This window comes from Hoplias malabaricus, chromosome 5 (genome assembly GCF_029633855.1).
Source record: "Hoplias malabaricus isolate fHopMal1 chromosome 5, fHopMal1.hap1, whole genome shotgun sequence".
Classification (NCBI taxonomy): Eukaryota; Metazoa; Chordata; class Actinopteri; order Characiformes; family Erythrinidae; genus Hoplias; species Hoplias malabaricus.
In genome coordinates this window covers 16,785,787-16,798,156 of record NC_089804.1, presented here as the reverse complement: position 1 = coordinate 16,798,156, position 12,370 = coordinate 16,785,787, and the positions used below count along the sequence as shown (strand labels likewise).

General features: G+C 39.6%; 1 protein-coding gene across 2 annotated transcripts in view; it reads left to right on the top strand.

Moving 5' to 3' along the window:
* The window catches only part of lrp1ab (low density lipoprotein receptor-related protein 1Ab), a 197,990-nt gene that overhangs the window by 122,819 nt on the left and 62,801 nt on the right, over nt 1-12,370 (top strand). For both annotated transcript variants that reach the window (XM_066670352.1, XM_066670351.1), the window contains exons 24-28: nt 1,260-1,457; nt 8,023-8,227; nt 8,729-8,893; nt 9,146-9,390; nt 11,784-11,915. In XM_066670352.1, the coding sequence (XP_066526449.1) occupies nt 1,260-1,457; nt 8,023-8,227; nt 8,729-8,893; nt 9,146-9,390; nt 11,784-11,915 (945 nt within the window). The remainder of the gene's footprint in view (nt 1-1,259; nt 1,458-8,022; nt 8,228-8,728; nt 8,894-9,145; nt 9,391-11,783; nt 11,916-12,370) is intronic.

Genomic DNA, 12,370 nt, shown 5'->3' with positions numbered 1-12,370 from the left:
AGAGATGAGGACGAAAAAGAGCACTAGAAGCCACAGTTCATTTGCTTGGAATCTTTTCTTATATATATATATATATATATATTTAAATATTCTTGCTTATACAGTAAGAAAGCAAATGTTTTACTGAAAACCTGTGAGGAGTGCACTTTTTCTTTTAGATGTGTGCAGAGCAGGGATCCATTTTCCAAATCTCCATTAAACTGAAGATCAAGACTGTTTCAGTGAACACATTTTCAGACCATTCATCTTTAAATGAACGATTTTGACTTTTCAATAAACAGAGCAAATTTGAATTTGGCATTTTAGTTCTTGTGCGAGATGTTAGCCTTCTAAGGTAGAGTTACTAAGCAGCTTTTGTTGAGCACAAGTCGACACACGAAAAGCCTACGGTGTGATGTCATTGGCCTCTTTTTCACAGACGGGCTGGCCTGTTACCATATCCGCTTTGCACCAGTCCACATGGACTCAGACTCATGAACCTGGTTATGGTTTCTGTTTCCATTTATTGTGCTCATCAGAAAGTGCTTAGAACTGTTGTGACATCAACGGAGTATAATAAATGTGGAACCAATCAGGAAGTCTCTATGTAATTAAACCAACCCACCACAACAGTTCACTGGCTCTCAACACGGTTAGTTAACCGTGCTGAAGAAACCGGGCAGAGCACAGTTTGTAAGTGTTCAGAGTCAAAAGTGTTTCCATGTGGAAATGCCACTGGAACAGTTACAGTCATTGCTCAGAAGTTGCAGTGGAAAAAAGACTATAGTTTTTATGGAAATACATTTACATGCTTCATGATTGGGCACAATTTAGATGGATTTAAAGCAGAGTCTGTTTTAAACTCATTTAAAGTGAGTTCTATTGCATAAGGAAATGTGTTCACTTGTTTTCAGATGTTTTGCCAGTTAAAATGTTACTAAATCATTGGAAGCTCTGCTTTTGATGATGTACATTCATCATATGACATTCCAAATGTATAGGTATGGCCTCTCTTTACTGTTCTGAAGCACTGGAGGATTGAGATTTGCACTTGTATGTTTAGAATGAACACTTTTGGGCATCAGTTTTTAAAGCATTTTAGACCGAAATGATTTTTTAAGGCCTTTAACGCTTTTATTGGACCTCTGCCAATGAAAATTACTGATCAGAGTCTGAGTTTATTTAGAGCCCTTGGAATTGACTTGTTCCGTCACTGGAGTGTCATTTTGGATGGTGATGCCTTTCTCTGTGGTTTCAAGTGTTTTTCCTCTCTGATCCAGATCCTTTCAAGCCCTTCATCATCTTCTCCAACCGGCACGAGATCCGGCGGATTGATCTGTATAAGGGGGAGTTCAGCGTTTTGGTGCCCAGCCTGAGGAACACCATTGCCCTGGACTTCCACCTCAACCAGAGCTCCCTCTACTGGACAGACGTGGTGGAGGACAAGATATACCGTGGAAAACTGTCTGAAAACGGAGGTGAGAGACATGTCCAGACATATTCAAGTGTAAATAGAATCTGTTATACGTTGTGGCCTAAAGTATATAGACACCTGAGTTGTTTGTTTAAATGAGGGGGATTAATTAAAATGTTGTTCCACACGTTTTGCAGCCTCTATACTTCCATGAAACGTTAAACTAGATACTGATACATACTGTATCTGTGAGGATTTAATGCTTGTCAGCAAAATTTTTTTGGGTCAAATGGAGGGTATAGTAACTGCTTCTGAGGAAGCTGCAGAATGTTATAATTCTCTGCTGCCTCTGAGGCAGATTCTGATTAAGTACTTTCCTGAGCAACTGAGGTTTGTTTTATTGAGGCAATAAAATTCTGCTGCCTCTGAGGCAGATGTAAACATGGACATGTTGCACACTTGATTTATGATTGCTGCCTCTAACAGAGCTACGGATAATTATACAATAATGCTCTCCTTGTTTAAAGGTATCAATCATGTGCTATTCCACTTTGTCTTAGCCTCTGCCTCAGAAGAAGTAGAACATGATTGTATAACTTTCTGTAGCTCCTTCAGAGGCTGCAGTAATAACTGAAAAACATATTTAATTGCATTCTTCTATTTAAAATTTAGCAGTTCTAAGGTACTGATGTTGGCTGTTTATTCTTTAACAAGTCATTTAGCTCATACTTGACTTTGGGCATGTGTCTACAAATTTTAGACGTATGGCCTGCTTCAGCACCACTTAAAGGGGTATATTCCAGCTGTATCTGCCCACAGCTTTGGAAGAAAAACTACCAGTGCCTCAAAGAGCCACAGCTTGTCCATTCAAATCCTGCACTCAACCTTTACTTCTCATCCTCATGAAATATTCCACAACAGCTCTTCACATTCTAATTGCTCTGTTTAAAATGATTCTGCTGAGTGCCCCTTTAATGGAGAGAGCAGTGTGTCATGCATGTCTCCATGTGAAGAAAAGCAGAATAGTTGTGGGATTGATTATGAAATTGATGGTTATGTTCAACCATGCCATTGGTTGCAGCTGGAGAAGTGAAGTGGATAATAGCTTGGGGTGAGGAGATGGTGTTTATTAATTTTGAGGAAGGCTCTGGGCTGGTCTGGATTAGCCTGCTTTTGATGTGGGTTTTTCCTGTATTTGTGGTTCAGTGAGTAGGTCTTTAAGACTCTTCCATACAACACACAAGACCAGGCGTGTTTTGGCCACATAACCACTGGGTATTGCGTATGTGTGTAGGACATTGTGGTTATAGCTGTGTATATATTATGTACGTATATGTAGGTATATTATGACATTTGTCACCCACAAGATTAAAACCCCTTACAGGTGAATGAGCCACATTGTGATGGTTGTAAGGATTTGGTTAGTTTATCCCCAAAACTGCAGATCTTGGAGTGGTGTTCCCAGTAAGCAGTGGTTTGTCCAAGGAAAGACAACTGTCATGGGTGCCCAAAGCTCATTGTCACGCAGCCCAATTCCCAGCTGTGTGGTCTAACAACTTTCTTTGAGGACCAGCGTGAACGTTTTCAGCAATTTGTTCTACAGTAGCTCTACGTTGAGCTTGGACTGGACACACTAGCCTTGACAGGTGCTTTTGTAATCACCCCTCTGCTTCTTTTTTTTCCATCTTTCAAATCCTAAAACCCCTGAGTAACAGCTGTGGCCTTCAACAAAAGCTTTCTCAGAAGTGTCGCTGACTTTGTTCCCCTTCACAGATACAGTAACATTTACACAGCACAGAAGAGTTTAGATATAAAATTACCTTCTTTATAAGCCAAATACATAATAAAAACAGGAATAACTGAAGTTATTAAAAGTTGCATAGAAATTGGCACTTTTAACATCATTGCAAGACCTGCTAAGCCAGTCTAAATTTGGGATAACTTGATTTAACAAATGAATGATCGTTTAACAAAGGCTTTTTCTTCTTGGAAACTTATGGATATATTTTTAGGTGCATGATTCCAACTGGACTCTGCTCCCCCACCACCACCCCTCTATTTGTTTGTTTTTCCAAGTGAGCCAGTTAAGAACTAAATGTGACTTGTATATATTGAAGAGTGCTGATTGGCCAGAGAGACTTTAATCACAAATTCGCAAAACGCCCCGCTGTTGTTGTTGTTTTCAAAGCCTGCGTTAAAGATGGGGTTTTGTGACATCTCTGGCTACATATTGTAGGGAAACTGTTGGTGGAAAAGTAGTCTCAGCCACAGAGTCTGATACTGACCTGAGTGGACTAATTTTTTTTTTTTTCAAAAAAATTTTAGAAAGCCAGAAGTGATTACTATGATAGTTTGAGCTACACATCAGGGTAAAGCCCTGGAATCATTCATGTCCTCGGTTGTTAGGACCTTTTACTGTCTCATCTGACGGATGGCGCCCTTTAGTTGGTACAGTTACCTGTCACTGCATTTTGGGAATTGGGATGCACACAGAACACTGGGACCAGTTAGCATCACCATCTTCCCTTCCAGCAGCTCCTCAGCTTTCATTGGATGTCTTCCAGCAGGCCCCGATAGGCCATCAGGAAAACCAGGAGGTTTCCCGTTGGCCTGGCCTGTCATCTGGTCTGGACGCTTATGATGAGTTCATCAGCACAGTACCTCCTGTGAAAACACAAGGCTTTCCATCTGAAAATTCCACAAATATGCACAATAAAGAAATATCAGCAGAAAAAAAAATGTTAATGTTTCCATCCACTTCACTTTTGTGAATAAACATCAGGTAACAGCTCCGTGATCATGAGGTGTCACCTGAAACGAGGGAGATGAAGAGATTTGAGTGAGCTTTGGGTTTGATCAGAATGGTTTTTACAGATATCATATATCTTGTTTTTAATGTTTTCACAGGAAGGTAAATTAATGCTGTGTGGTCTCTGACTTTTGCACAGTGCTGTACATATGCATTAAAATACAAATCTCAGGTGCTGCTGGTATGAAAACAGAGTGGTTCTAAAGTGTGAAGAGCAGAGAAAGAGAAGGAGAGTTGGGGGAGTCTGTTAAAAGTCTGCAGATAGTGGATCAATCCAGTGCTCTGGCACACACTGCACAACCAGCTGAAACATAATTCAGAACACACAACCCCTCATTTCCTTCACTATTTCGCATTTCTTCATTTTGATATTCTAACTTTTCTTGATATTCTAGTCTTTCTGCTGTGACATAAAAAAAAAAAAATTAAATTAAAAAATTAACCACTCACGCACTCACTAAATCTGACGAGTTTGTGTTTAGCACAGCTTAAATAGACAGAAGGAAAACAGTCCCTGGAGCCGTGTGACAGCAACAGTAACTGCCACCTGTATGTAAATATACATTTCTAATTAAGGAATGAATGAGCTGGTAATTAAAGAGTGGGTAATTATTAAGCCTATATTGTTTTCTTTAATGTGTACACACAAAAAAAAAACACACTAGTCATATACAAACAGATACAACAGCTGTGAGTATATGTATGAGTATATGGGTATGAGTAATATCATGATTCTCAGCTGGATCAACTGTCCCAATCCTGCCCTGTCTTCCAGCCAAGTACTAGCCAGGGCCAAACCTGCTTAGCTTCAGAGGTTTGTGTGAAGCAGAAAATGCAATCAACTTTTCTGACTGAACTTTTTAGGTGTAGAAGAATGTACCTGCTAATATATTTACAGGACTAAAAGCAAGTTACTTGAAACAGAAAAGTTGGATATAACAATTTGCATAGTATCCTCAGAAAAATATATATTTTGAATAGCAGTTTTTTAGAAAAGAAGTGAATATCCTTATACTACAAATGAATATCTTCTGAATGAAATTAATAGAAGGCCGCTATCTGACTGATGTGCTGCTGAGAGAATGTTTACATGCCATTCGTCAAAAAGCTTGTGACTACAAATTGCCCTTGTCAAGTGTCGGATGCACAACACTGACCTTCAGCCTGCTCGTCCAGACCAGGCACCCTCCATAGCCGCTCACCCCCCTTTCCAAAACAACTCTGCAGCTACAGATAGTGTCCAACTCTGATTTCAAATCCCTGTCCATTTCTCTGGGTTAGAAGTGGACACAGCCAGCATGGCTGCCAGTTTCCGAACAAAGCAACAAAGAGCTTTTTTGCTCAGCTCCCCCAGTCAAGAGGCCAGTCTGTCTCCAGCCCAACAATACTAAGGCCCAGGACTCTAATTACTGCTGTGTGTGTGGACGATGGGCTGTGTAATACTCACTGTCCACTGGAGGCTGGGCATTCAATGCCTCCTCCCAACTGCATAGAGAAGTTGAATAAGAGAGAAATGGCATAAGATAGGGTTTGTGGATATTTGTGTGCCTGCATATGTTTGGGTCATATATCAGTTACAGGGCAGTGGAGGACAGACATGTTCTTTCAAGACACATGGTGTAGCTGTTTACCTGCCACATTAAATGAAGTGACACAAATACATTTTTTTTGCCCCAATGTGACTCACCTCTGAGCTTTTCAGGGCTGTGTGGACATGAGTCATTTTCTTATATGGTTCTAGACTGAACACCATCTAATTTGTGGGCATACATACACTATGTTAGTTCAGAAACAGTCATTTTATGACATTGAGTGCTACAAAGTGTATTGGGAGACATTTGGGATTCAGCCAATATCTCGATGCAGCAGTAAAAGCCGGCAGAACTTTATTCTCATCCTTGCTCTAATCATGTAGTTGACGAGCTATTTGCTGTCATCCTGAGCAAAATGATGCACATGAGCTCCAAATATATCTGTTTTTCCTGTTTTAAAATAATGACATTTCATACAAATATGATGGTTTTGTTTTTGGAGAAGGCGACCTACATAAACATATCAATGGGTGCATGCGTGCCAATTCAGCGACAGGTTTGTTAACATTAAAGATACACTAAAGATACATTAAAGATACAAAGACCACCAAATCTGATCTGATCAAAAACTTCTAAATTGATGAATGTGGCTTGAATTGTAATGTGAACATAGTCTTAGTTGATACCATATGACATTATGTCATTGCTTAAAGCTTGTGCTGACTCTTGGTTGCCATGGTTTCACCAAGAAGGAGTAACCGAAATGTAGAAATATTGTAGAAAGCTGAACTTTGTTCAACTTCCTCAACTCAAGAAAGTGAATGACATTAGGCAACATTGGTGTTGCGTCGTTATCGTTCCTGGTAATTCACCCAACAGAACTTGTTCACTCAAGCCCCTTTCACACATGCACGGTAACTCAGAAATATTCCGGAGCTTACCTGTAGGAGATATATGTGTGAACACTTATGTAAAGCAAACTGAGATAACGCGTCAGACACAGAAAATCTCAGAACCCGAGACTCCAGAGTTTCTCTTGAGTTTCCCTGAAGTTCAAATGTGAATGGGGCTTAAGATGGGGGGGCTTTAGGTGGGAAGCCATGGCCTGGTGGTTAAGGAACTGGATTTGTAACTGGAATGACTGGAGTTCCCTTGAGCAAGGCACCTAACCCCCAACTGCTCTCTGGACGCCATGGCTAGGGCTGCCCACCACTCCAGGCATGTGTGCTCACTGCCCCCTAGTGTTCCCTAGTGTGTGTGTGTAAGCATGTGTTTCACTGCATGGATTGGGTTAAATGCGGATAAAAAAATCCTCTGTGTGCAAGCGCAGTGGCCAATAAAGTGATTCTAATTCTAAACAAAAGTGCATTTTGGTGAAATCTTGGTCTAATAACAGCCTTAATAGGTATTTACTGGGTGAGTCAAAAGTTGCAGGACACCCTTTCATTTCTTTGATATGCTACATAACCACCTTCCCATTGGGAAAAACTTGCCCTTGATCCAATATGGCGGCTTTCAAAATGACGACCATATTCCAGGCATAGCCTAAATGATAGGCCTCCTCACCCATTATTTGCTGGAGAATTCTGTCAAAAGGGTGTCCTGTATATTTTAGTCCATAAGTAATATATCAATGTTTAATCAAGGTGGCGCAACAGGTAATGTCTCTGTGACACAGCTCCAGGTTCCTCAGGTTGTGGGTTCAAACCCCGCTCCGGGTAACTGTCTATGATGAGTGTGGTGTATTCTCCCCATGTCCGTGTGGGTTTCCCACAGTCCATAAACACACGTTGGTAGGCGGATTGGCTACTCAAAAAATTGTCCATAGGTGTGAGTGTCTGTACTTAGCCACTAGAATGCGTTGCATTGCAGTGCTGGTCCCAAAGTCTGGATAAATAGGCAGGGATGTGTCAGCTAGGGCATCTCATGATAACTGTGCCAAATTGATAATGGATTGGTTGATCCTCTGTGGTGACACCCGACAAAAGCAGCCGTAGGAAGAAGTTGTTTAATCAATGTTTAAAACAACAAAAGTGTTTTAAAACATCAATGACTTTTTTTCCCAGTGGACCACACTTGGATGAATATAGGTCTAATTAAATGATCAACTTATTTTAGTAAATTGCTTTTCTTTAACTGAACCTCTAGCATCCTGTTAAATTATGTCTCTAAAAGATAACATTTCACATGCCTTCAATGTAGTGGCTTGATGCTGTAGATAAAATTTTCCTTTATCATGACTGAATTTGACTCGAGGCAAATGCTAATATATTGCACTTTTTCTCCAGCTCTGACTAGTTTTGAAGTGGTCATCCAATATGGTCTGGCTACACCAGAGGGCTTGGCTGTGGATTGGATCGCAGGAAACATATACTGGGTGGAGAGTAACCTAGACCAGATTGAGGTGGCCAAGCTGGATGGCACTATGCGCACCACCCTGCTGGCAGGAGAAGTGGAGCACCCTCGAGCCATTGCCCTTGACCCCAGAGATGGGTGAGGCACAGCGTACACACACACACACACACACACACACACAGACCCAGACCCAGACCCTGACCCAGATATATATTTAAACATAGAAGAAATATCCAGTTACTGCACAATGTACATCTGTTTATTTAACACATTAACTGCTTTTTTTCCAATTCTCTTGGTCTGATGCATGGACCCAGACCAGTTACATATTTCTGTAGTTTTACTGCAGCGCAGGGTTTTTGATGCTGGTTTCTAATACACTGCTTGTGATAAGATATTATCTTATATATTTAATATAGATGCCTAAAGCCCAAAACAAATGGGTGTGCTGTCCTTCTTGCCCAAAACCTCCCACAAAACTACCCAGAACATTTAGTGATTTTGATCTCTTTATCACCTCTTATTTTTCTTATATTTTAATAGAGTAGTGTGTGTGCTTTTGTGTGTTAACATGTTTAGGTCTTGACTTTGGATTTGCTTTTTTTTTTTTTTTTTAATTATATATAAATATATATACAGTATCCTGTTCTGGACCGACTGGGATGCCAGTTCTCCAAGGATAGAAGCTGCCTCCATGAGCGGTGATGGTCGTCGTACTATTCACAGAGAAACAGGCAGTGGAGGCTGGCCTAACGGCCTCACCGTTGACTACCTGGAGCGCCGCATTTTGTGGATTGATGCCAGGTAAACACACACACACAAAGTTCACTCTGGTTGTTTGTGATTTTAGTCAATAAGGAATTTTGAACCTCAGTAACCCATTGAGCTGTAAGACATATACTTAGCCAATATCAGTTTTTGGGACACTCTGTCCCAAATAGAGGTTCAGAGATTGAGCCATGCTTGGACACTTGCTGGAAAACACGTTTGACTTTTCTGACTGGACATAAGCTTTTAAATCCTGCCTTATTTACTAAAGCAATGTTGTGTCCCCAGGTCTGACGCCATCTATTCAGCTGCATACGATGGCTCTGGTCTCATTGAGGTTCTGCGGGGGCATGAATACCTGTCCCACCCCTTTGCTGTCACCATGTATGGAGGGGAGGTTTACTGGACAGACTGGCGCACAAACACACTGGCAAAAGCCAACAAATGGACTGGACACAACGTGACTGTGGTGCAGAGGACAAACACGCAGCCATTTGACTTGCAGGTCTACCACCCTTCCAGACAGCCTCAGGGTCAGTAGAGCTAAGATCATGCTCGCTACAGCACTTATCACTCAACTCTGACAAACCCAGTCAATGTTCACCTTATCTGTTTCAGGGGAAAAAAATGTAGTAACATGTTAATGTCTCCTGTAACAGAAAGTAATTTTAAAAAGAATAATAAGTTAATAATAAATTAATAAGTTTGTAATTATTTATACATATTCAGTACTGTGCAAAACTTTTAGACACCAGAGATTATGAGATTTAAAAAGCTATTTATCTGAGCAGTAAGTGTTTATTTGTTAAAAAACAAACAAACAAAAAAATAACGCCCAACATTAGAATTAAACCAAATAACATTATTCCAGTAAATGTGATATTCTGTGTGTAAATGTGTTGATATAATGTTTTCCAAATCTCTCCTTGTGGTAGTCCATATTATTTGAGGTTACCATCCAATACCTAGTTTTACCGGTTAATAAAAATTATTTTAAATAATATGTGCTGTTGATTTAAGAAATTCATGCAATTATTCTTCAAACTCACTCACACCTACTACTTTATAGATAAAAATATGTACCTTATATTTTTTTTGTTTTATATTATTATTGTTTTGTATTTACTGTGATTATATATAACTTTATACAAGCACTACACTTACTGACAAGACATAAGCTTAAATATATGTAATTATCTTATTATCTTAGGTTCTGTGTGTGTGTGTGTGTGTGTGTGTGTGTGTGTATACAAATTTGTATTAATTAATTAAATAGATAAATAAGTATATAAATAAAAAAATTGGACAAAGCACGGAAATGGCAACAAATCAAGTCTTCTGTGATTGAGAGCTGAATTACAAAAGCTACATTTCCATAACACTACAATGGCTGGGTATTAGTTCTTCATTAGACTTATACTTAGTACATGTGCACACCTCCCTTTGGACAGAGTCGACCTTTTCTTCTCCCCATGAGCCTGGCCTGCCCAAAACATATCTGTGGAGTTTTTCCACAGTCAGATACTATCCATCAGTCTGAGTGATTGTTTCTAGGTTATTCTGGAGGAGTGTGGAAGAAAGAAAGCCAATGTTAATTTTGGCAGCTGATTTTGATGTAGTCTTGAGTTTTTGTCTTGAATTTAAAATGTGTATTAGTTTCAGTCTCATTTTAGTAATTTAATTATTGTTAGATTTAGTCTAGTTTAATCAACTTAAATTAAATTAAAACAAAATAGCCCAATTTTAGTAATGTATATGTTTTTTCTATTTTAGGTTTATTTTCTATTACTATTTTTCAAAATAAATAACTTAAAGGTCCAAAGTTATGGAAATAAAATGGTCACTTTATTGTTAAATATATTTTGCATTTATTTAACATTAGCATCATAAATTAGCTGCAATGCAAGACTAATCCACAATTATAAATCATTGTCCGACCATTAATATGAGCGACTCCCAGACGCTTGAAAAAACGATTCTTTGGGAGTCAACTTTTTAATGTTCGACTCGGTCCCCCTTGTTGCTTTGACAACAGCAAACAGATGAAATTTTAATTTCCTTGAAATGTTTACAAATCAGGAACATTTGATCATTTTTATATAATAATATAATTTTTATTCTTCAACGTAAAGTGCAAAACATTTTTTTCATTTTTCTTATATGGCAAGCCATTTAGGAAATTTCATTCTTACATATATTAATATTAGTCATTTTAAATAAAACTTTATTCATTCATTCATTATCTGTAACTGCTTATCCTGTTCAGGGTCGCGGTGGGTCCAGAGCCTACCTGGAATCATTGTGCGCAAGGCGGGAATACACCCTGGAGGGGGCGCTAGTCCTTCACAGGGCAACACAGACACACATACACATTCATTCACACCTACGGACACTTTTGAGTCGCCAATCCACCTTCCAACTTGTGTTTTTGGACTGTGGGAGGAAACCGGAGCACCCGGAAGAAACCCACGCGGACACAGGGAGAACACACCAACTCCTCACAGACAGTCACCCGGAGCGGGAATCGAACCCACAACCTCCAGGCCCCTGGAGCTTTGTGACTGCGACACTACCTGCTGCGCCACCGTGCCACCCGTATAAAACTTCATATAATAAAATAAAAATTATATATAAACTGAGAATATGCTATGAAAATCTGAATATTGAATGAAAGTCTGACAATATGGAATGAAACCTAAAAAATGCTGTAACATCTGCTTACATTTCTGCTTGTTTACACAAAGTCTTAAAGTTTCATTAATCGGAAGAATAACAATGGTCAAATTTCTGCTCATTTCTACATAGGATTAACAAATAAGGGGCATTTAGACCAAGCACTAATGATGCTAAACTTTGCATTAATTGTTGCCTGTTGATTTGAACTGGTCAGTGCATTCATTTTCATTCTCCCCCTCTCTCTGGTCAGCTCCGAATCCTTGTGCTGCGAACAATGGAAAAGGCCCGTGCTCTCATCTGTGCCTCATCAACTATAACCAGACTTTCTCTTGTGCCTGCCCACACCTCATGAAGCTGCAGCCTGACAATCGCACATGCTATGGTAAATTATATATATAATTTCTGTTTTAATTATAGTGTATCCTGTGCTCAGTGGTGTGCATGTGTTCTACAGTGTGTCCTGTACTCAGTGGTGTGTGTTCTATCATCCTCCCTTAACACTAACTTTAAGAAGCGGAAAGACACATCTCATGCAATCTCTCTGAGTCTCTCTATTTTTTGTCACTTACTTTTTCTATCACTTCATCTCTATTGTCCTATTTCCCTTTGTTCATTCTCCATTGCATTATCTCTATCACTCTTCTGTCACATACTATCACCTTTCATTTTATTGCTCTCTAGCGCTTTCTCTAGCCCTAACTCCAAAAGCAGCAGCCGCTGAGTGACTGATGTTAAGCCAGTGTACTGAGCCATGACTGATCTTGGATGCAAAACGTCTCATTAGGCTCACTGCGCACTTATTCATTCTCTCTCTTTCTCTTTCTCACTCTCTCTCTC